This window comes from Aplidium turbinatum, chromosome 8, assembly GCF_918807975.1.
Source record: "Aplidium turbinatum chromosome 8, kaAplTurb1.1, whole genome shotgun sequence".
NCBI classification, from domain to species: domain Eukaryota; kingdom Metazoa; phylum Chordata; class Ascidiacea; order Aplousobranchia; family Polyclinidae; genus Aplidium; species Aplidium turbinatum.
In genome coordinates, this window is record NC_137479.1 from 27790531 (window position 1) to 27816430 (window position 25900).

The following is a 25900-nucleotide window of genomic DNA, read 5'->3' on the forward strand; positions in this document are numbered from 1 at the left end:
CCACGGCCCACAACCCACCGGTTGCCGATACATCAGGATTTGTTCTCTCAATCAGATTACATGTTAGCCTAGTGAACCCCATGCTACTAGCATAATCAGCTTCCTCATTCTTACGTCTACTCTCGCAATCTTCTATAGATCTTGACTTTTTCCTCATGTATGACAAAATAGAATTAGATTCCTGTTTGCCAATACAAATAAGTGCGAAAACAACAACTAGCACGAAAACAGTTTGAAACAAAACACTAATTTTGTAAACATTAAATTTGATGTGAACATTTTTCCTACTTACAAAACATTCAAAAGTAGTTCGTATTTTCAACTGAAGTCCTAGACGCCTTCGTCTTTCTGCTCAAATTTGGTATAGCCTACAGTTTTACAAGTCCGATGTCCGTGTGCTTCAGCATTGGCATACGGTAGGCTACATCGGTATGTCCACCAGACATTTGACGACAAGAGCATCTGAACTTTAAAAGTGCCATCAAAGACCATATCATGGAGTGTTCTTTTTGTACCGATCAAAAATTCTCTGCTGACTCCTTTAAAATTTTACGCAAAGGCAAATCCCAATTTGACATCAAAATTCTGGAAGCAGTGTTAATCAAAAGCTACAACCCAAATTTAAACAAAAAATTAACTTATTTGCTGGAGGTGCGTTTATTTTCCTCAACATTTATTTGGGGAACATAGGCTACAAAAACTTGATTTTTGGTGGCGGGTTTGGGGGGGGCTTGAGCCCCCTTAGCCTCATGCTGGGTGCGCTACAGCACAGAGGTGAAGCCTTTCTAAAAAAATCTTTATAAGATTTGAAGTTTTTCCTACGAGTTTAAAAGCAGCTTTCTAAATTTTACCATCATTATCAACGCTGGTGTTGCTAGATTTCCAGCCCAGGCCAATTTTATGGCGTAGGTCTGCATATCGCAAAGATTTTGCTAAACAAAACATTGTTAACGAGATTTTTTTGATAGTTCATCGTCAAAAAGTTCTGTTTGGATCATTTTCATTTCTTACCATCACTGCCAAATATAACAAAGGTTTTCAAAAATTTAACACAATAAAACGCAGAGGTTTGATTGATTCTCGGAATTTATATCCTATAGGACTGAGAAAGCCTCTTTAAGAGCATCATCCTGGCAGTTTGACTGATTGAATCTTTATCCTCAGACCGGGAAAGATTCTTGCAGAGCTTAATCTTGGCAGTTCCGCATACTTGTAGAGGCTTTGAATCACTGACGCAGGCTCGGTCACTGAGATTGACAAAGTGAAGTTTCCTATGGTTGAAGTCTTGTGTCCAGGAGAATTATTCCATCCATTAGATGCCGCTGAATGGAGAGCAGTCCCAGCTCAATTAAGCGCACACCACGAGAGTTGAACCAGCGCCGCTTGATCTTGAAGCTTCTTTGTTTCAGAAGTTATGGGCTAATCAAGTGAGTAGCCTCATCGTGGCAGTTTCGCTTTTGTTGAGTCTGTGAACCACTGACGCGCCGGCATACCGAGTTTGACAGAGTGACGTTTCCGATTGTTGTACTGTTAATTGTTGTCTGTGAATTATCCTTTCGACACCTTTCAAGAGCTAACGGCTGTGTCTTTGGCAGGACACTTAAATGCATGCCTGAAGGTGGACACCAAAATTGGCTTCCTTGACTTCCAGGCGTAGGCTAAGCCTGGTTACGACAACAATTATCCCTCTCATTAGATGCCCATAAATGGATAACTGTCTCTAAAATGCGTTGCCCAAGCTCATGTCATCCGGAGAATCGTACCAGCCCCTCTTGATCTTGTAGTTTTTTGTTCATAAAACCCTCGACGAGAGGAGGAACTTAATGATGATGATGACCTGGGCTAGAGAAGCAAAGACAAAATCTTATTCAGTTTAATTTTTTATTTCTGACCATCACACCGAAAATCACAGCAATTCTCAATTAGGCTACCCCTGCCATGGTGAGCTGAAACTGTTGACAGGTAGTTGTGAGAGAAAAACATTAACGCTTTTAAAAAGGGCGGAAAACCAAATAAACTTAGGCTACTATTGAAAGTGTAGCTAAGATACGAAACTAGCCTACCTGCTCTGAGTACATCAAGTGGATGAAGGAGTTGCCTCACGGCTTTCAAATATTTAGCGGAAATGCTATTTTTGGTTAGCTCAGAAATAAACTAACACTAGACCGTCAAACCTATTCTAAAACTTACAATACACACCAAATCATGTGACTCATTTAGCCTGTTAGACGCAAATTAACGAATTTGTTTTTTCCTACAAAAATAACATTTTGGGTCACTTCAACTTGAATATGGCTAGACAATTTTTTCCATTACCAGACAACGCGAAAGGTTTAAATTTCAAATGGAGGTCAATTTAATTAATTCCCTTTAAAGACCTTTAAATTTCAGGCAAAGGTCAATGAAGCTATTTAAGTTTAAATTTTTTAGAAATAAAAGACAAATTTCTTCTAGTTTTGAAGCAAAATTGATTTGTCAATGTCGTTGAAGCCTAAAACTTTATACAAGTTCTTTTTTCTGAGAAAATCCGCACAATCTTATCCATAAATAAACTATTGTCTCATATAGAACAAAAAAACTTGTTTCTAACAACCGAAAAATTTGCATTTCCAGTAGTCATTACAAGAGCATAGCACTGTTTTCACGACAAAGAATGTGTTTTGTATATTGGAACATTTAATTTTTATTGTTATAGTAGGCCTAGGCCTTATTGCAATACGATACTGTATAACGTTCTATGTTGCCGTTTGTCTTTTTTTAATGACATTGGTTTGACAAAAGCTCTGATGTAGGCTATTCTGTTTTGTGACGTAGGCTACAAATCAAAAATACAATAATTACTCATAATTGAGCGTCATAATATCTTAGTTTGATGTCACATTGCTGTTGCGAAATCAAATGTCTTGCATGGGAAGCACCCAATTGCTTTCCCGTTCTACAAATAGGGTTTTCTGTTGCCCTGCATCAGCCATCTGGTGTTTTACCAAGTAAAAAATTTTAAAAATCATTGTTTACCCGAGAAGGATATGTCTAAAGGTGTCAGTTGACATAATGAAAGCATTTGTTTTTAAAAACTGACATTCTTTTTGCTGAGCATGCTGAGATAAATTTTTCAATTGACGTATTTGGACTGCTTGCCTGGTTGGTACAGGCGCTTTCTTAAATAACACTTTCGAAATGCTTATCAAAGACATTATAAACTCCCTTATTAGGTAAAGCATTTGGGAAGCGGTCTTACCTCAAAAGACTGAGGTCATATTTGTGTTGTAAATATTTTCAGCTGGCTGAATATTTAAAAGCATTCTATGCCATTTTCAAACATGCTCAATGCTGTCACTGCACGATTTTTCAACAAGTCGCTGCCTTTTCATATCCGAGTGACTATTTCCTCTAGTTTTGTTTACCAGTAGTAGGCATAGTAGCGTAACTTTTGACGTGCTTGGCGTAAAGTGAAACTGAGAACGAAGCTCACAATTCAAACAAGATGTGGCCGACTTCTGTTTACGAGAGACACACGCAATTCAAAATCTTTGAAACGGGGAAACTTCAAGACCCGCAATGGTTTGCGTGAGAAGTTATTTGAGCAACGTAGTTCCATGGGGTTGCAATAAGATGTGAGAACGAAGGATGAAAGGGTTTGATGTAGGGATTTTAGATCATGGGAATGCGAAATTACATCCGCTTTAAGCATACCTAAAATCTCTATTAAAAAGCTACGTTTTCATATCAGCTACTGGTTCCGTCTTGACCCAAAACGAAAATCAGTCCATCTTCTATGCATTGATGGGCCCATAATTCACACAAGGAGCATTTTATCCACTTTTCCCCAGGTTTTGAGTTTCCGTATGCAGATGACTCTTTTAATGAAATAATTTAACGTTGTGTTACACTTACATTACAAGTATATACCAGATCCTATCTGTCATCTTGAGCTAAGCCTAACACCTACACAGGGGCGCCGGAAGCGGGGGCAGGGGGGCGGATGTATATCATTACTCGATAATAAGCTGATAGATGAACATTATAGCTATATATTATCTTAAAACTTTTTTAAAAAAATTGGCCTTACCGCCACAAAAGTGCCCTTTTTTCAAAATCCTGCCCCCCCCCCCAGTAAAAATTCGTTTCGAACCCCTGCACCTACATGGCTTGGAGTTAGAACTACACATCAATGATAAATTACTTTATTGGTATTAAAGAAAAACCAGAATGGCTGAAGCAGAATATTAACTAAGCAAAATCATCAGAACATCAAATCAGAAAATAAACTTAATCTTTTTGCCACTTTGTCGATTCTGTCTTTTTTGTACCTTCACTGTGTTTGCTATATGTTATTTTTGTTGTAATGGTCAGAAACAAAAAGAAATTGAGTTGAAATAAATTGTTGCAAAAATCGATGGAGTTGCTCGACAATCAACATCAAAGCTTTGTTATTAAAATAGAATGTTTTTGTTTATTGTCACTGGACTCATTTTTAGTTTTATATCAGGTTTACGATGTCATCACATTATTACACGACTTAGTCTCACTACGTTGCGCAAGAAAGAATACAATCGGTTTTAAAGTTTTCAGTTTGACCCGACCTGGAATCGATCTCAGACCTACCAACACCAGAACCAAAGGCGAAACCCCTCGACCACTGAACTGGCGCCAACACAGAAAGCAAGGATCCGACTCCGGCATACATAAAGTTTGCGCAATAAAATGTAGTTAAAGAAAACGCTGATTCGTAGGGAACGCTGGATAACACAATAATGAGTCACAATGAGAATCGCCCAGATAGCAAAAACAACGTCAGCACTCAGCACACAATAACTTTTTGTCATTTAATTTTCCTTGTGAGAATGCTTTTAGGAAGCAGTTGTAATAAACGAATTTGAAAAACTTCCTATGTCTTGATTTTTCATTTATAGTTTAGTTTTTGCTAGATTTCCCTACGAAGAATGTTTTTAAACAAAGAAACTAACTGAAACTGAACCAACTATATAGAAAAGTTACAATAGTTACGTATAAATAGACGCCTTTGATTCACATGGTGTCGAATGTGCAGTTGCCATGCCGCTGGCGTCAGACGTTTAAAAAAATCCCCAAACGTTTCAGAATAGCTCAAAATCTTTTTACGTCCGCCCAACTTGTGACTCTGGTAGGGAAAAGAATTGGAAAAGCAACGTTACTCACGTTACGTAAGGGGAATTCCCAATAACTTTCTATGTATGGCTCAGGCGTGTATGGTGTTGTAGTGCTTTTTGAGCAATTATGCTTTCTTCTAAAATTGTAAGATAAAAATATTACCATTTAGGTTTCTGTTTCGAGAATGTCGACCAGTATATATGTGCTGCAGAACACAGCAAGATGTATCAGTTTGAAAATACAATTCAAAGAAATCGTTTGCAAGAAACAGTTTACAAGTTAAAAAATGACAAGCATAATCAGCTTATTGTCAATTTTTTTGAATACCCTTGCCAAGCAGCAAGGAATCGCTCCTGTAGAGGCCACCACCATCGGATTTTCAAAGTAAGTAAGAAAGTATCTGACAAGATGGAATTTTGTGGTTTAACTGGATCTGAAGTTTCGCATTTTTTTTTTAAATCAAACCTTATTGAGACCTGGAATGGTTCGTAAACTTACCAGTATTTATATTCATTGTAAATATTCCCAAAGACGCAAAACGTTCTTGCATTAAATGTGTATTTAAAACGCCTTGATCGCGAACGTTTTCTCGTTGGCGAGAGGTCAAAATAATGCAAGGTTATTATCACTAAATTGTAACATCCTTTGACCATTTATTTAGCCTATTTATGCCATAAAAACGCAATCAACTGTGCTTTGCAATTTTTATATTAACTTTGTTATTTATTTATTTTTAGTGACATGTGCGATGAGAATGCCGTTTGCCAAGAATGGTATGAGGAATTGGCAAGTAATCCAAGATTTCCAGATTCCCTAGAAGTTCGAGATGTTACAAATGGTGGTGTGGCTGAAGAGCTTCGAAGGACAAGATCATCTGACAATTCTCTTTTATGCCCAATATTCACTGAAGAATACGTTAGGAATGCAAGCAAGAAAAAGGATCGAAGCCTGTCCCCATGGAGATGGGTGATCAACTATGACCAAAACAGGTACTTTAACTAACTGACTTGGTTGTTTTAGGCCTAAGTATAACTGAATAAGGACAATACTTTCGTACGCTGTAGAAAATTTAACGTATTAGCCTAATAAATACTTAGGAGTAGGCACAATATAAAGAGGGTAGCTACAATCGCAAAAACATTGGTTGCTGAAGAAGAAAATAAACTAACCCTAAACTAACATTTTACTTGGTCATGTGCTTTTATAGTAATCATTGCTTTACTAAAATTAATTTATATATTTAGACGACCAATGAAAATACCAGAAACGCAATGTCTGTGCACAGGATGCATTGATCCAAGGACTAATAGAGAAAATAAAAATTTGGTCAGCATTCCCATCAAAATCACCCACCGCGTCAACTACACAACCACCGGCAAAGAAGGATTGGTGACCACTCAGCTTGGGTGTCGTTGTGATTTCCCCATAGAAGGATGAATTGATGCAATCAGAATCTGAAAGGCGACTTCTTCAAAACAATGGCTTAAAAAGTCTGTATTAAAGTATTGGACGCTGTGTGTAGTAGCCTACTCGAAACATGTTGATTAAACATAATTATAATTGTTTTATTTTTACAATGATCAACTTACCGTATAAAAATGTTTTAGGTTTATTAATTCTTAATGATATTGCTGTACATGATCGTGGGCTTAGAAATATAGACTGATAACCGCATCTTCATACACACCAACTGACAGCTAAAAACATTTGCCGTAGGTCACAGAACAGGCCTATACTTTTCGAAATAATAAAAGCTTCATTTATTTAAGAAGGTGTAATACTTTGTAGCTTAAGTTTTCTATCAACGTTTTGGTTATAACCTATTTAATTTTATACAAATTAGGCAATCAATATTTCTGTGCTATTTTTATGCAACTTGTATTAAGTTTTTGTACCAGATTTTTCCACTGTTATAATGCCTAAATCGTTATGTGTTCTTTTTTATGTGCATCTTTATGTTGCTATGCATTATATTTAGCCTGCTTCAACCAATATCCTCTTATTTTTACGTACAAATCTCATTGTGTAGTTTACTGGCGATTATCTGAACGTTATAGCCATTTTTTGCTGATTTTCAGGTAGAAAACTTTCCAGTTTTTGTTTTGTTGTAAAACTGACAACTTTTGTTGTCTGGGCATGTTGCAAAGATATGAAATCCCAAAGAGAAGTCCCCTTTGACTTGCTTTTTCGCAATTTGTCAATGCACTTGCTTTGTAAATATGTTTTATATGGGATAGCCTGTTTTATCACAAATTATTGTTATACTTTCGTCCAACTTTTATTTGGGACGTAAAGAAAAGTTTGTTCTTCATCCACTGTTTTTACAATATTCTTGTTCAGAGTTGATTGTACGCAGTCAAATGAGTTCAAAAATATATATTGCCAAATGAAACAGACTTAAGTATAGTTACGTCACAGTACGAATATACAAATTGCCAAAGATCTGATATATTACAGAATACGGGATGAACCACGGCCATAGGCGTAGGAGAAAGTTAGTTTTTGGAGGTTGGGAAAAAATTCTTGCCCAAATATAATTAAATGCGCCCAAATATTTTTTACGACAAAGCATAGACCACCTGATTAAAAATTCTACACTGCTCCAAATATCTGGTATATATTATTGTAGATGTAATTTGTCAACTAGCAGTATCGCTCAAATAATGTGAAAGCACTATAACAATACAGATAACTTAATATAAAAAAAAAAACATTTCACATCAATAAGATAATAATAGGCGTAGATGTACTTCAAAATACAAATTGTCATAATGATCTAAAGTTTAAACAAGTTAAAAGTTATTTCTAAAGTTTTTAAAACTTGTAGACTACATTTTCAGCTGAGCATTTTGCTGTTGTACTTTATGTATTTAAAGCATCAATTTCAAAGTCAATATTGGCACATCTCGATTAGGATATATTTTTCATAAACAAGCAAAACAAAGTAACCTTAGCGTGTTTAACATAATGTATTACGCACATAAAAAAATATACAGTATAACATAATTACTCAAACATTTTCGACACGTACGTGTGTCCTTATCAGGAATTACTTAAACCTGCAATATACATAAAAAAAAAGTTGTAAGATAAAGTTGATTTTGCACTGTAACTGTAACGACACTCCGGACTGAGAAGCACAAACTGAACAAATGATACAAGAATGATTTACGAGTAAATTACATACGGTGGAAAACAGATCACATAAGGTGTAAACTATAGGCATTTGACAAACAATTAGAACACACACAAAAGGAACGATGAGCCACAGACGAATAACTACCGGTTGAGAGATGGATTGCTACGTTTGATTCTCAAGGCTTCCATGATCTTAGTCTGAAAATCATAGCTGCCTTGAGAGATGGAGATAGGCCTATTGTCAGTACACGTTTCACAAGAGACGATGTGCTCTTTAATTGCACTTTTGGTTGTTAAGTTTGGGTAAGTGCTCCCCGGCACCTACGTGTCGAAAACGTTTGAGTTATTATGTTACATATTTTCTTTGTGTGTGTAATACATTATGTTAAACCCGCTAAGGTGACTTTGTTTTGCTTGACTATGGTTTAAAAAAGCAAACTCTCTACCAAAGCTTCATCATTTTTCATAAAATTTGCGAGCATCTGAATATTTTCAGATGTTAAAAGTATGTTGAAAAGATATTTCAAATCTTATGAACTAAACTTGCAGGCTACTATTTCAGCTGAGCATGTTAATATTGTTAGTTATACGTTTGAAGCATTGCATTACTTTCAACATTTGAGCACATTGATTTGGGATATACTTTTCATACAATTTGTAAACATCTGGATATTTTCTGCCCAAATTTTTCAAACTCTCAACAAATTGCACATTTATTTTTTCACTCCCACAACTTAATTCATGCTCAATTTCAGTGAATTTTTTAAATTTTACATGCATAAAATTCAACAAAAAAATATAATTTTCATTATTTGAGCAAACAATCAAAAATAAGTTCAATTTTCATAAAATTATGGAAACATGCTGAAAGTTTTTGCCCATTTTTTGTCAAATTTTCAATTAAGTGCTGTGTTACTTTATTTGACATTTGCAAAACCGTTGTTTGAGCAAAAAGATTAAAAATAAATTCAATCTTAATGAAAGCACAGCTTCAACGAAGTTTTCCGTCAACTCAACGAAAGCAAACATGATATGAAAGCGATCACAAGCGGAAAGCCTTTAATTCCACAATAATCCTATAATCTTGCTTTGCTTTCCTGTGGTGTCTTGTGGTGACAACCTAACGTGTCTCGCTAGCACTGACACCTTGTGCAAAACATCCCCAATCTAGCCCATTTGAGTGCCATGCATCAGGCCGGCGTAGTGCCTTGCACCCACTTCAATTGTAAAATGTCCTACTGCCCTTAAGAAAATTCTTTATACGCCACTAGACGTGTTATTTAACAGATAACATTTACTAAAGGCCAAATAGGTTTCAACTTTATACATGCAAAGCCACGTTACCATGTTGTTGTTTCATGTCAGATAAAATTGCAGTTGATCGACGTTGAATAAATATTTTGATCTGACCTTAGGCTATTCGTGAACATACAACAGAGAAAGGTTTTGAGATGGGATATCATTTTTAATTTTGGGGTGCCCGAATACTGATCAAAAGCAACGTTTGCTTTTGTTTGTAACTAATATGATGTGGCTGCAGACATACCAGTCACAAAGTCGTAAGTATTATCTAACGAAATTGTCAGAGTTAGATTGGAGAGCCAACGTTCCTTCACTCGGTAACCGATGTCGTTATTTCAGACAAATGTTCTTGAAAATAATAGTTAATTTTTGCTTCTCTCAGTGTTTTATCAAGAATAGGCTACGGTCAGTAGCGTAGCCAGAAATTTTGAAAGGGGGGAGGTTGACAACCCAGCGACGGGGGGTCTGGGGGGCCTTCCCCAGGAATTTTTGAAAAATTACTTTGAATTTGGTGCATTCTGAGAGCATTTTCAACAAAAATGTGGGCATGAATATTTTTGTAAAATAGTGCAGTCCGGTGGCATAGCAAAAGGGTAAGATCATGTTTTCTTCGGCATTTTTTGAAAATAAAGCTAAATCTCTATGTTTTCTTGTTGCTTAATTCCTGGCTGAGATGTTTGAATGTTTGGTATTGGCAAAACTCGCTCTTTTAATGCAATTTTGTTTAAAATTAGGCAATTTTTTTTTGACTGAAAGCATCACTCTCACTATCGTGACGTCAAAAGCGTGCCAAAAAAGGGGTCGTGACCCCCAAAACCTCCCCCCCCCCCTGGCTACGCCACTGGCTACGGTGCCAAGCAGCTGTGTAGAGGTGCAGACGAGTGTATCATTCCAACCAGCAAATCAGTTCTTTTTGAAATTGTCATGTAAAAACGTTGAATCAATGTAAAGACGTTGAATCAATGTAAAAACGGTAGCATAACGTAGTAAAACGGTTGCGATTGTATTCTTTCTTGCGTAACGCAGTGAGAATAATTCGGGTAATAATTTAATAATATTGTAAACCTGATATAAAATTTAAAATGAGCCCTATCGCTAAAAGACCTTATAGCTGTTGTAGACCGACAATAAATAAAGCCATAACATTATTGCGCTTTTTTATGAGCAGCTGGATAAAACAAATTCCAGAAATGTGAAGGTTGGGCGAAGAAAACGTTAAGTTTGTTGGGCTTGGAGTTCTCGGTTGTGAACACAAGAACCGCGTGAGATCAAAATTGAACCACTCTTGCATACGTGATGTTTTATGCTTGTCTACCACTAACTTCAAATGTGTGTCTGTCTACCACTAACTTCAAACCAAATTTGACTTGGGTATTGAAATCAAGACGTCAGTTTCATCCTTCGCATCAACACAGCTGTATTTTAGAGCATAACTTAACTTATCGCTTCCTGTTCCTGAGATATGTACAGTGAGTTATATTAAACCTGCATATTGTTTTGTTATGTGAAAACAAATTTAACTAACACTAAATATTATTGTATAATGCACCATTTTTTGAGCAAAACAAGATTATTTTTACAAGATTATCAGAGATTGTTGGCTTGCGAACACTTCCAGATTGTCAAATTTGGTCGCCTGGGGAAAAGTTTGGACACCCCTGGGCCACAAGATGATAAATACAAGAGCAAAAGAACAGAAAGTGTAAACAAAAACTGCATGTTTTATTCTTAACTAAAGTAATGGAAGCCTATTTTTTTTTCTTGAGCAGAGTATTTTGTTTTCGTTTCCACGTTATTTGGAAGAATGACGTCAATATCAAGTAAAACAGGTTTTACAACATACGTGTGAGACAACAAACGGCCAATTGAAATTAGGCATTGACGATGTTAATTTCCAAATCCGTATGCAGCTAACGCGAGGTTCTCTGCACCTGCAAATCAGGTTTTTAATAAAAAATACCGAATACATTCAAAATCTTACTGAAATTTAGTTTGTTAATTGAAGCTTTGATGGAGTTGTCGATCTTGCATCAGAGGATTTAAAGTTTTTGAATCAATCATAAAAAGTAATAACATAGACGTTTTATCATGGAATTGAAAGCTCAAATAAGATTTTGTAAAACTGTAATTTTTTTCTGCCCAAGAGCAAGGTTTTTCTCGCCACTTTTGACGGTGCAATACTCTGTCTGTTGAGCACCAAAATGCTATTAGCCAGTTCTAAGTGCAAAGAGTGGTTCTGTTTGAAGATTATTCGTTTTGTCATGACAGTTTAAAACGCACGGGGCTTTCAATAGCTGTTAATGGAAGATACAAAGGTCCCGTAGCCTACTCAGTTATAAAAAATAGGAATTAACTATAAGAGAAACAAGAAAATAAGGTTCTCATTATACTAAGACTTAGGCACAGATGGGAGTAGGTTTAATTGATTGCGGGAACCTTTATTCTCGGACCGAAGAAACTTCTGAGCTTAATCCTGGCAGTTTCACACATTGACGCAGCACTTAAAGCACTGGCTTTCCAATAATGCCAACCTGGTTTGACAGGTGGCTTAGCTGGTTGTTAAAAAAAATACCTTGGATGTAATCCAGTAAATTAGTTGAGAGCTGTTTCTGAAAAAAATAGGCTAAGAGAAGTTGGTCAGCTAAGTTCTCGATTTTGTGCATGAAGCAGCCACAAGGTCAAGCAGCGTTTATCCAGCTCTTGCTCTAGCAACGCATTTCAGAGACAGCTCTCCATTAACACGCAGCTTGCAATGTGGATGGAATAATTTATAGACAGCAACACTCTAACAACAATGGGAAACTACACTCTGTCAATTTGACCGGTCCTGCATCAGTGGTTTAAATTCTCTATAAATATGTGAAACTAGGGCTGTTGAGAAAATAATTTGGTCCCTGTACCAACGTGGTCTTTTGGGCCCTAAGTTAGGACACTTCTAAGAAAAACGCACTGTATCCAAAGAATACGCGGTGGTTTCTGCAAACTCCCGGGCCCCTTTGAAAGATTACGAGCCCCTAAACCCATCCCTGGCCCGGATCCAATAGTACGTCCTGGACCCTCCTGTCAACGCTACTGTGTGAGTGCGTTATACCATCGATGTTTTTTAATTTTTGATTTTTAACACAATAGAAAATTATGCAGAGCAATGCTCCAACCAATTATTCAATAAAACTGTGATACCTTTGAACCAGTGACATTGAGCTTTATACACAGTTTATTTTTCAGTTTAGTTTGTAAAACCAATTTGGTAAAATGTCGTATCTAAAAATAGCACTTCTAGCTTTCTTGGCCGTGTCGTGCTGCAATGGATTACCAAGTAAGTGGAACAGCGCTATTATGATTGCTTTTAATTGTAGGTTATTTCATGTCAAATTAGCTTAGCCATGTTCACTCTTGTTTTTGACAATAAATCCATTTACATTAACTTGCAAGGCCTACATGGGCCGAACTTGGCCTAAGAAAGTATTTATAAACTATTCTGCAAAGTTACAGCAAAAAAAGAAGATATTTAGTGCATTTCCTATTTTTGTAATTAAAAACAAAAACTAGAGATTGTTTTTTGTTTATGTTTATGTTTATCCTGCATTGCGGGAAAGCGGACTTGAGCGCTATGCATCGGTGTACGCCTTCCGACATACACCTGACCCACGCTGCAGCCGACGGCAATGTCTGTTTCCGGTTGTCTACTCTACTTATGACTTAAATTTGGTACTACCCATTACTCCAAATCGATCACTAGGTAGAGGCAATTATCGTAAAGTTTCTTGCCCAGAGAAACAACAGCAAGTGCGGGTGGCTGGAGTCGAACATGCAGACTCTCGACTGCGAGCCCAACGCGCTAACCACTCAGCCACAGCATACTTGCATGAGCTGCAGTAGCCTATGTTTGGAAAAGATATCATAAATTCCAAATATTGGTTAGCCTGTATACCGTAGCCTACTGTAAATAAACTAAAAATGTAAAGGATAGGGGTGGAACTGCAGTTTAGCCGTTTAGGGGTAGGGGTAAGTCTGCTCAAAGCAAAATATTTGGAAGTTTGTTTTCGAGGCAAAATTTCACGGTTCTTCCTTCAATTATATAGTCTATTAAAATATTCTTTGTGAAATCAAACCGTATGAGAAGGGTAGTTGAGAGGATATTTTGGGCCCTGTGACAATGAGATTCTTGGGCCCCAAATCAGGTGATTCAGAAGAAAACACACAGTATCCAAAGAATACGCTGTTTTCCTCATGTTTCCAGGCTCTTAAAATTATCTTTGGCCCGGTCCAAAAAGTAAGCTACCACCTGTCAACGCTACTGTGTTTGAGTCTCGTGAATAAGCCGGCAAACATTACAGCTTTTCATTACAGTAGCCTATGATTTGTCATGTCCGAAAGATTAAACATAACGCATCGGTACTAGGCTGTGCCAAAAAATGGCGAGGTTCATGGATTTTTCCTTAACGTTCTCAAAATTTGTAGTGAACTTTTACAAACACAAACGTGAAAACAAAATTGAAAATAATGACGTCACACGGTCGCGCTGGGCGTTTCTATGGCCAATTTTCATAAAAATTGTCATATTTCGAAAACCACTGGAGATAAAAAAAAAGAACGTTACATCAAAAGTTGCAAAAGTGGCATGTTTATATCTGCTCTAAGAACTCTTTTTATTCTAGGACTACTTGAAAAATAGTTTAAGCAAAAAATTAAATTTTACTATTTTATTGTATTGGGGGAGATGCAGGACCTATTAGACATTTTTTTCTTTTTTGCTCTCATTTGTTCAGTTTATATCAAAATAAGACAACATTTTCAGAGAATACGGCCAAGGTCAATGTTTATTGACTGTGTAAATATCTTGACAATCGAATTTATTTTTGTGAGGTATAAGCTGTATATAATATAGCCTACACTCTTCAAAAAAGTTTGTATAAACTTTAACCTCACAAAAATAAATTCGATTGTCAAGATATGATGACGCGACCGTGTGACGTCATTATTTTCAATTTTTTTTTTCACGTTTGTGTTTGTACAAGTCCACTACAAATTTTGAGAAAGTTAAGGAAAAATCCCTGAACCTCGCCATTTTTTGGCACAGCCTAATCGGTACGTTAACTGAATTTAGTAAGGCAAATTTTTTATCAAACCTGTTCTATACAAGCCAGTTTTGTAATCTTTTTTGATGGTAGGTAACTAATGTTATCCTATACATTTTTCTCAGCATTTTCTGGACAGAGCCTTCGAGGACAAGACATGAACGGAGCAGACAGAAGTGGTACACGTTTCAGTGGATCTGATCTTAGAGGAATCAATATGTACGGAACTAACTGTACTAAGTGCGATTTCACTGGTGCCGATAGCCGTGGTGGGAATTTTTATGGAAGCCTTGGCTCTTTCTCTGACTTCAGTAAATCTGATTTCTCCGGCTGTCAATTTTATGGTACAGCGTTTTCAAATTCTCGGTTTGTGGGTGCGGATTTTAGTGGCTCAGCATTTTACGGAGTAGACTTCAGCAAATCTGATTACACGAGTGCGGATTTTTCAGGGAGTATTTTTGTCGGTTCCACCTTTCGTGAGTCTCAGTTTTTTCTCGCTGATTTTAGCGGCACTGAATATCAAAGCTGTGATTTTGGAGATTCTAACTTTACCAGCGCGGACTTCTCAGGTTCGAAAAGAGTGACTTCCGTTTTTCAAGGTGTGGGATTAGAATTTGATGAATAACCAACAAGCGTTCTATGTCACAAATAGCTCATGTAAAAACAAAACTAAAGGGTGGCTTTCTTGCATAAACAAATTTCTTTGAGTTTCATCAGTTCGCCGACTGTTTTTCTTCTCTTAAAAGCAAGTAGGCTATATTTGTCTTACAAGAGTCAGTGCGCTTTTTCATGCTGTGTTATAATACGCAGGAACTTATTTAAAAATCAATAAAACTGCTATGTCAAAATCATAATTTAGTCAATGCTTGCAACACTTTGTCTTCCGTGATGATGGTCAAAACTGAATTAAGTTCAAGGTTCAAGTTACTGTGTATACGCCTGAAGGTGAACACGAAGATTGGCTTCCTTGCCTTCCCGTCCACTTAATCTAAATCTTCAACCACCAGGTGTGTAAGCCTGGATACGACAAAAAAAAGTTACTGTAACATGTTTACAAAAACTTTCACATGTTCGCTATTCCACAGTCAAATAAAGAGCAAAACCATCGTTTGCAATCGGTCATTGAAAGTTTGTTTCTTTGTAAACCTTTGACATCTGACTGAGAAAGCCTTTTTAAAAACTTAATCCTGGCAGTTTCGCATAGCCTACTTGTAGAGTAGAGGCTATGAACCACTGACGTAGGCCGGATCACCTAGGTTGACCGAGTGAATTGTCTCGCTTGTTGAAAGGTTTTTGTTGCCAGTACTTTTTTCCATTCACTAGGTGCCGCTGAACGAAGGGTTGTCCTACTAAAACACGTCACTTAAGCGCACATCTGGAGAGACAAGTCACCAAACCAGTTGTCGATACTTAATAACTTTTGCTAAAATCATGTTTATAGTCTTTCTTCATCAAAACTTGATGAATTTTAACATTGTGCATATCTGCACTCGTCACAGAGGCTTTCAGTGTAGCAGCACATTGAACACGACACATATCTCATGATGCCAAGTGAGTAAAATAGCCACACCAAGAAACGTGAGCTACAAAATTTGATTACAAGCAATCTTAAAGTAACGTGTCAGGACTTCGTTTTGGGGTTAAGCTGCTTCATGCTTTTTCTTTCAAAGTCGATCAAAAACACGAGTAAAACTTGGTTCAAAAATTATGCCTGTAAAAAACGTGACGGACAAATCACGTAGACACTACCGCTATTCCAATAAGTGACTGTAGCTCATAAATCAAAATAAATTCACTTGATTCTCCATTGTTTACACAAACCTCACGCAATCTCGCGACTATATAATGTATTTCATGTTGCCTCTCGTGAAAAACAAAAAAACTAGACAAACGATTTGACGAAAAACGTTAAAAGGCAAAATAAGCGATTGCTGGTGCTACCAATTCGCTCAAAACCATTCTTTACAAGTCATGCCAATGGCAACACTCTCCGACATAAAATAGTTGAATCTTCTTTTAGATCAGATGGTAGCCTACACCAAAGCGCCCTACTCCAGGAACTAGGGAAATACTGTGAAGGTTTTCTGATAATGGTTGTGTATTTTTGTAAGGCAATGGTTTTTACATTATTTAACAAAAAAACGGAGCCTACGGCGGCGTAATTGCCTTGTCACAAAAACATCGGAAATAGTCTTCAAACCACAGGATAGTTCCACCACACAAATTGTGAATCGATACTGAATGCGGTGACATCACTAACGTTGTTCGTTGCTGGAAGTATGAAGCCTTTAATAATAATGCACGAAACCTGACTTTGATCCAAAAGCTTTGAATCACTGACACAGTACAATCAATGCAATAGACAGCGTAAGGTAGGACACATGACACTGCAAAGCTGAAGCGGTAACATTCAAGCCCTCATGTTGTTAACATGGAAATGTCTAGGTAGATCGAAACGAAAAGAATTGTTCACGAACGATTATGAAACGTTTTCCCAGTCAGCAAATGAGTCCTTTTCGCATCGATCTCCTTCTTGCTAATGAGGCAGTAATTCAGGCAACATCTGCAGACGTCTACAAACGTTTAATCAATGTAAAAAGGACTGATTGGCTGGTTTGATTAGTAATCTAAACCACTGGTCCTCATATAGCTGGTCCTGAGCGTGCAGCAGGCGTCCTCTAGCGAATCGGAATGCCACTGGCGTTTAAACCACCGCTCATCTTCAAAGCGTTTGATTAAAACTTCTTTCTACGTAATCAACATTTCGTTGAAGACGATGCTTTCCGGTAACGAGAGTTCAGGTACTGCTGAGCATATGACATCCATCTTGAGGTCTTTGTCCATAAACCCGAGATGAACTGAAGCCTTCGGCGAGCAGACATGTTGATACACAATCGGGATTTGACCTTTGAAAGCCGATGCCAGGTTAAAGTGAAGCACTGCTAGATGTCTGCAACATAAAAAAAAATATAACTATTTATAAATCTTTGATTGGTTTTGTAATATTCAGGCTAAGGCTACGCCCGATGGCCGAAAGTTTACATTTAGTGGACAGTAAGCTCATAAAGCATGCCAGGGTCAGTCAAAGAAGCAGCTGATTGCTCTTGAGCGGTGTCGAACCGGCACTCCTTCGAGCGCAGTACTAGGGTTCTTACCACTCGGCCATGCAACTTGCCAAACCCTTAATACAGTAGCAATCGGCTACAAAGCAAAGTTCATCGAGTAATATTTAGTGCAAAAAGTAACGAACTTATTCAGATCTTTTATTCATTAAATTTTTAAAGATTAAACAAAATTAAATCAAAATATTGATAACGAAAATTAGGTTTTAAAAAGACCAAGAACAACCTTAGAAACATAGAAAAATCCACTAAGTATTAAAAACCTTGTATACAAGCAAATGTTGTAATCATCTAACCATAATCTAACCAACAAGTGTACAATGCATTGTTTTGGCAATTACATTTACTCTACTTGTTTGTTATTATATGGCGCTGTTAAAACAAAATAAATTGACATGACTATCTCGCGCCCATAGCACCATACCCTTCATGCGGACAAGCCAAGTCGTCGTAGCCGTCTCCGTTTAAATCTCCAACCAAAGTACCGTTGATGTAAGAGCTGCCGCACAGAGAGTGTCGAGTCCGCCCGATCAGTTTTGGTAGTTCTGTCTTGCTACCGAGGTACACTCGTCTGTAAAGCAAGCGTCAAATATGTTACGAACATGAATATGATGAACTACACCAAAAGTGAAGACAGTGGCGTTGGAAGAAGATTAAAAGGCAATATGATTACACTTTATAATTTGATATTTTGGCTTTACAAAAGGAAGGCGAACTTTAAAATAATTGGCTTATAAACTAAAAACTTCATAACTTAAAAATAGCCATTATGTCTATCTATCATACAACCAATATAAACAAATTTTATCCCATTGAGAGTTATGTTGTCTACCATCACATAACAAACTTACATCTCAGAGGGTTCAACGCACACTACGTCACCATGTGAGTCGTCATTGAAGTTACCGACTCGATAGTAGCGAATGTGCCTGCAATATCTATACACGCACTTCTTCCACAAGATGAAGTTCAGCGTCTTTCCGCAAGGCTCTAAACATCAACTCAGGTCACAGAAAAAATTAAAATTTGTTCTTGTTTTAACGCTTGCCGACGTTTTGCCTCATGTCTGAACTTACGCTTGATGGTGGAAAACTCAAATTTATTGATCAAAAAGGCAAGGAAGGAAACTTTGGTGTTAATTTACATGTGATGGTCTGGTTAAAAAATGGGCTCGAACCAACGTCCATTCTATTGTCGTTACTCATAAAAAGAACATCAAAATTTCTTTAAAAATCATTAAAAAAAAATTAGGAATATATCAAAAAAATAAAAAAGTATCAGACCTAACGCAATAAAAAAACTCTATACCAGAAATACTAGACGCGTAGGGGCATTGACGCTTGTCTATCCAACTTCCATCGCACTGCTCTTTGAGGCAGCTACGAAACCTGGTCGTCACACTGCTACCACACGTCACTGGGCAACTGTTCCAACTAAGCCACTCACTCCACGCTGGAGACCGGACTGAGAAAGGAAGTCAATGCGTCAATACGTCACACAGCATTAGTGGGTCAATACGACTCATTACGTCGGTGCGTCAACACGTCGTACACGCAATAACAAGTCCTGAATGATGTGAATGATACAAAATATTGAAATGCTTGGCCAATTTGAATGAAAATCGAGTTCAAAAACAGAAAGCAAATTCATTTAAAATTATCCTGCTGTAAGTTTCCTCATTTAGAACTGTAATACTTTTGTGGTAAAACAATATTTAATCGTGCAAAGTTTTTTTTAATCACTGGGTGATGAACATCGCTTTGGAGAAACTAGTAACATAGAGACAAATCCACAAAAATAAATGTTATTTCATAATATGCTAGTGTATTTCTTACTTGGATAGGATGTAGTTGGTAGATTCAGGGTAGCTCCCAGTACCGCAGTTTGAAGAACAAATAGAGTGGAAGTGTTAAAGGGATACTAATAGTCTAAGCGTAAAACGTATTGACCTGGAATAAATTGCGACCTTAACAAATTAGGTATCGTTGGATAGCTTAACTCCTCTAGATTAAGATTTTCACTCTCCTCCAATCAGAGACCCTTGGCAAAAAAAGTTATGGCCGTTTTTGAAGCAGCACCTTGCGCCGCTAGTGGCGAAACTGTATTTTTCCTTTTGCACAAGTTTTTAGGCTCATTTTTAACTTTTTTCCCTATGTGTATAAGAAAGAGACAACTCACATTTGATAAAATATTATTTATATTTAAATGACGTCACTCTGACGTCATCAAATTAAAATTGCTTACCTATTACTCTCAGCCCCATTGATAATTGCAGATCCAATACATTTGTTCTAAAAAATCGTTTTTAGACATAACGGAGCTTCATATAATGATTCAAGGGGGCATTTTGACCCCAGGTCCGGTTTAATGACGAAACTAAACGCTACAAGTGGCTAGAGTATATTATGGGCATTATACAAAAAATGCGAAAATTTTTAAAACTTTACTTCAATAATTATGCCGTGGAGTGTTTTTGTTTTATTATCTTTATCCTGCATTGCGGGAAAGCGGACTTGAGCGCTATGCATCGGTGTACGCCTTCCGACATACACCTGACCCACGCTGCAAGGTCTGTTTCCGGTTGTCTACTCTACTTATGACTTAAATTTGGTAGCCTACTACCCATTACTCGAAATCGATCACTGGGTAGAGACAATTATCGTAAAGTTTCTTGCCCAGAGAAACAACAGCACGTGCGGGTGGCTGGAGTCGAACATGCAGGCTCTCGACTGCGAGCCCAACGCGCTAACCACTCGGTCACTGCTGCCAGTGCCCAAGGCGTGTAACTATTGTTCTTGTCGACGGTGAAAATTCGACTCACACTGCTAGTGGATATGCCATGTCTGAGGAGTAGGCTACAGCTCAACTATCCAGTGGAATCTTTCGGGTAGCTCAAATTTGGGCAATAGGCTACACAAATAATAATATTTATTTGCATCAGACAAAGCTGTCAATACACAAAACAAAGAAATAATACACAAACTGCAAATGCACAAATAACGAACAACAACAACGAAATAATACACAAACTGCAAATGCACAAAATCTCACTAAGGGAACGTTCAAATATTACGTAACGCCTTCGAGGGGGAGGGGGGGTTTATGCAAAGCGTTACGTTAGCGTCACATCGGGGGGGAGGGGGTTCAAGCAAAACGTTACGTAACGCTTTCGAGTACGGAATGGTAGTTTTTTGTGCTGAATTCGTAGTGAAAAAGCGTTACATGGCGGAGGGGGGATTGAAAAAAGCGTTACGTTGGCGTTACATGGGGGAGGGGGGGTCAAAAATTCGGAAAAAAAGCGTTACGTAATATTTGAACGTTCCCTAAATAGGCTATCTAATGTTACAAGTTTACAGACAATGGTACGGTAGTGTTGCAAGTTAGAAGAACTGAAAGTATTCAGAACGATAAAAACAATCAGATGACGTGGCAGCCATCAAAACTAGATATCAGCATACATAGAATTATTATAATGAAGACGATAATTTGATATACGATGGCAATCGGACCTCATCAGGGAGGCAACAATAGAGTTTGTTTGTTTGTTTATCTTTATCCTGCATTGCGGGAAAGCGGACTTGAGCGCTATGCATCGGTGTACGCCTTCCGACATACACCTGACCCACGCTGCAGCCGACGGCAATGTTTGTTTCCGGTTGTCTACTCTACTTATGACTTAAATGTGGTACTACCCATTACTCGAAATCGATCACTGGGTAGAGGCAATTATCGTAAAGTTTCTTGCCCAGAGAAACAACAGCAAGTGCGGGTGGCTGGAGTCGAACATGCAGGCTCTCGAATGCGAGCCCAACGCGCTAACCACACGGATACTTCGCATCTTCCAACAAAAGAAAAAACATATTTCCGAAGTAATGCATCAAATGTTATAATGTTGCACAAGACTTGATGTTCACGTACGCTATAATGTTTAGGCAAATTGTGTATAATTCTAAATGCATTATTGAAGGCAACACGCAGGCGATTAATGTTACGTTGATGATAATTTTCCCACAGCAGATGACATGCATACATTGGAGTACAATATAAACGGAATAGAACATTTTTAATATCACTGGAGCACTTGTAAAATTTTGATTTTAATTTGTTGGCAGAACAGATCATTTATTGAAACATGGTGAAACCGTCGCAATCCTCAGGGCAGTCTTCTTGTACACAACTGAGATTGCAACAAGTTTCCCCACGACACTCTCCACATGCTGTTACGCACTTTAAGCCATGTTTTCTGCAGCTGCAAGACATTGTACCACATTGATTTTTTGTTCCTTCTTTGCATTTGCATCGTACAACGTTCAATAGCCATTCTGGTGCCGGATCTAAATTGGCCTTTATTGGCATAACTGCACCTGCTGCGTCAGCTTTCCATCCACATTGTGCGAGATCCAATATTTCAGTGTCAAGATGCTTCCACTGACATACCTGAAGCAACAGTTTTATATCAACTTAGATAAATCAAGTCTTGCTGCCATAAAATTTTTGATTTGTAGTACACCACATGTTTATGCTAGTCATATTATAACGCAACTTGTTTTGCTATAACTTGCATCTTTTCCTTAGCAACATTTTCATTTCTTCTTATTTAATTAACTGTGCACCAATACAGTCCCAGTAACTAACCTTTTCAATAACAAATCTCTTCTAGCATCAGCTATTTGCTCACGTGTAGAATCTAATCTCCCAAATACATCAGCAGATTGTTGAAATTCTTCTTTCTTCAGGTATATAATTGAACATCTTTAGCTTTCCTAAGCAACAAGACAGATGACATAATTAATCATTGTCACCAAATAATGTGTGCATTAGGGTGCACCATTTGCCGAAAATTTTTGATAAATGAGCCTAACTTTTTTTTATATGTGAGGTTAGCTAAAAAAATGACTTGTACAAAATTTCACCCCGATTGAACAAAGTTTAGACCCCCCACCCGGCCCTTAATTTTGGACTCCGATGTCATTTTTTCAACGTTTTTGCCACTAGGTGGTGCTACGTTTATGCTACACGCATGGGGTTACTTTTAAAAGATGGCCCTTCAATTTCCTCATCACATTAAAAAAAAAATGTTTAAATCAGTCAAGGAGTTGTCGAAAAATGGGTCAATTGATGTTGTATTTTAGTCAGAACACTGTAGTACGACATCTAGTGGCGAAAATTGAATTCAAGATATCTGCTAAAGTTCTTATCCAAAAAACATAAAATTGGTATCTAGACCCCCATTTTCGAGGGTGGAGAGTCCATTTTTGCTGTTTGTTTTGCACATTTAGGACACTAGATGACGCTACAGAAGTCTTCAATATAATACAAGACAATTTTTTGAAAGTTAATAAGTTTTAACTTAAGTATGGTTAAAGTACAGTCAAACAATAAAACACAAATTAGTATGCAAGCTGAAAAAACAATTCTGGTTGAACAATTTATAGGCACAGAAACCACGATGAAGATTTAGTGTTCTGATTTCTTTGATTAGGTAGAAGTTTTCTGGAATTTTCCACGACTTGTAGTATCTTTTGGTAGCGATCCTCTTTTTGTGCAGCTCCATGGAAGTCTTGTGCCAGTTTAACACCTCGCTCTGCTGCATCATTGACTACTCTGATGTTGTCCACCACATGTTTTGCATTTGTGTAGGCTTGGTTGCTGTTCCATGTCTTAACAGGTTGCTTTAAAAACGATGTGTCAATTCTTAAAACATTGAAAAATACCCAAGAATCAACGCCAATGTATATTTCTAAATCCGAAAAAGTATCCTTCGGTAAATTTGAAAATTTCGGTTTCCCAAATCCAGAACCAAATCTGTTCTTACACACACCATCATTTTCTTTAGAAAGCAATTTATTGGCCATTGTTTGCTTGGTAGAATCTTTTATATTGTTGCAAGTTCTTCGGTCAGATACCACATGTGCTTCCCAAATCGTCGAAGAGCTTCATTTGCGATTACTTTATCCATGCTTTTGTAATCTAGGAATGAATGAAGAAGAAGTAGATCGTTTTTAGGAGCGCTGGATGGTATAGGAGCAGTAAGCCACCATGGAATGTAGCAAAACACAACAAATTTCACAAAACGTTGAAGCTTCTCCAATTGATCTTTGCCAAAAATTTTCCCTAAAAACAAATTTTGATTATGTAAAATTGTCGACTGTGCATAGCAGTTGTAAAAGCAAAACTAGTATAAATCCTTAAAATTTGTTACAGCATAATTGACTAGTTTTCATACCTTTAGGGTGGAACCTTTCTTAACACACCAGTTTGTAATTAACCATTTGAAATATTATGTTTCCCTCTCACAAACATACCTTTTAAGTTGTTGCTAATACTGGATCCTAGCAAGTCCATTTTGACTGAATATAACAGTTTTGACATCCAGCGTGCCTTGTGTAAGGCACCAGGTCTATTGAAAGATTTAAATTTTTCTTTTGTTGAGGTATCTCCAAGATAGAGCAAGGTTAACATGACCAACTCTTTGTAGTCCCCCCTACTGCATGGCTGTTGCAGATAATTGTAACAGAGGTTGATAATTTCTTCTCGTTTTGTAACTAAATTTTCCGGAATATTAATATACTCGAGGTCTTTGGTTGAAGAAGGAATAGCAGGAAAGAATTGCTTGAATCTATTGAAGAGGGATATTTCAGGGCTCTTCGATACTTCAATTTGTAGAATATCCCAAACATGGCTCAAAATTATTTCGCCTACATGATGACGACATGCGAACCAAAGTAAAGGCTTTGAAATGGCATTTTGCAAGGCCACGCATGCCGCCGTTTGAGCTCCGGTATTGGAACTAGTGGTATCAAATACCATTCCAGACAAACTGTTGCGACAGTCCCATATTTTGACCAGATTTAGAGATGCGTTGGCAATGAGGGTACCTGCAGAATCCGAAGACTTATGAGGAATAGCTGGTACACCCAACAGTTTTGTACCTCCAACACCAGATAAAAGAACAGGTAATCTTTCAACTTTTGTTACTCCATCTGATGCATCCATCAGCTTACCATCCCAATGTATATTTGCTATTGCAGGGGGTGTCCAATTGTCAGCAATTTCTTCTGAGATAGTTTGAATTGCTTCGATCCTGTATCTTTCTGTGGATGTGTAACTTAAGCTTAATCTGGAAGGATCTCCATCTGTTGTAGTGATAATTTCATGCAACACAGCTGAAATAGCAGAAGACGAAACTTTGTTGCGTACTAAGGCCTGGTCTACTTTCGGTGTTTTCAGTATATCAGGAGGGATATGGACATTGACTCCGATTTTCACAGATCTTGTGTGTTTCCTGATAATCTGAGTGGAGGAGGAATTTTGATGAAATTCGTTATCATCATCTGTGCTTGTGTCCGTAGTAGTGCCGTCACTGAGCACAATAGAGGCAGGGTGAGCTGCATCTACTTCATGCTGCTTTCTTCTTTTAGCTTCTTGGTCATTTCTGGTCTTCTTCCTCTTGACACAAACAGCCATTGTCTTGTCCTTTCCAGCTAGCGATGCTTTTCGATCTGACATCATTGATTCCAAAAAAGCTTTGTCGTCATCATTGGTCATCAGTTTCAATACGTTTCTTGGCCAAAACTTCATGGTTTTTTCTTTTATTCTTTTCCTAAAATTGTTGATTCTTTCTTTAGGTTTTCCAGATTTTCGGGCACTCACTTTGATCTTTAACAAACTCTCAAACTCTCCCAATAACTTTTCTACAGCTTCAGCCATTTTTTGCTTATGAACAGTAGGTACACCAGCTTTCTCAAAAAAAGGAATCACAGAATCTACGGTTTTGTTCGCAGCCTCTCGTTTAGAAGATACACTTGGACATGCACGATGTGCCAAGTAGCAAAGAAGGACTTGATGCTCAGTTGGTAGCCTACTTCCATTTATGTTTTTGTCATCTTCTGTTACAATTGTTTCAAGAATAGATTCTCTAAAGCTAGAGTCAGACATAACAAACCAGTGTTACGGTATGTATAGTTTTAAGATAAACCTATTAATAATTTCCTGTGAAAACGATAAAAGTTTATGGCAACAATTTAAATGCATTTGAAGTTTGAAATTGAGCATTAAGCCCACTAGTGGCCAAATAATGCAAAGCAAATGGCAAAAATGGACTCTCCACCCTCGAAAATGGGGGTCTAG

At 37.5% G+C, this 25900-nt stretch overlaps 3 protein-coding genes across 3 annotated transcripts; 2 read left to right on the forward strand and 1 right to left on the reverse strand.

Annotated features, from left to right (window-relative positions):
• Positions 1 to 5379: 5379 nt before the first annotated feature.
• Positions 5380 to 7394, forward strand: LOC145775923 (interleukin-17C-like). Its single transcript, XM_082587334.1, has 3 exons — positions 5380 to 5514; positions 5868 to 6119; positions 6375 to 7394. Exons 1-3 carry the CDS (start codon positions 5417 to 5419, stop codon positions 6565 to 6567), a joined length of 543 nt encoding a protein of 180 aa, XP_082443460.1. The 5' UTR covers positions 5380 to 5416; the 3' UTR covers positions 6568 to 7394.
• A 5389-nt stretch (positions 7395 to 12783) lies between these two features.
• Positions 12784 to 15761, forward strand: LOC145775887 (uncharacterized). Its single transcript, XM_082587281.1, has 2 exons — positions 12784 to 12886; positions 14774 to 15761. The coding sequence occupies exons 1-2, from the start codon at positions 12823 to 12825 to the stop codon at positions 15271 to 15273; spliced, it is 564 nt and encodes a 187-aa protein (XP_082443407.1). The 5' UTR covers positions 12784 to 12822; the 3' UTR covers positions 15274 to 15761.
• Positions 15762 to 20681: 4920 nt separating this feature from the next.
• LOC145775970 (uncharacterized) lies at positions 20682 to 25646 on the reverse strand. The gene is made up of 3 exons (XM_082587379.1): positions 24076 to 25646; positions 22406 to 23884; positions 20682 to 22207 (listed from the first exon to the last, which is right to left on the reverse strand). Exons 1-2 carry the CDS (start codon positions 25478 to 25480, stop codon positions 23646 to 23648), a joined length of 1644 nt encoding a protein of 547 aa, XP_082443505.1. The 5' UTR covers positions 25481 to 25646; the 3' UTR covers positions 20682 to 22207; positions 22406 to 23645.
• Between the last annotated feature and the right edge of the window lie 254 nt (positions 25647 to 25900).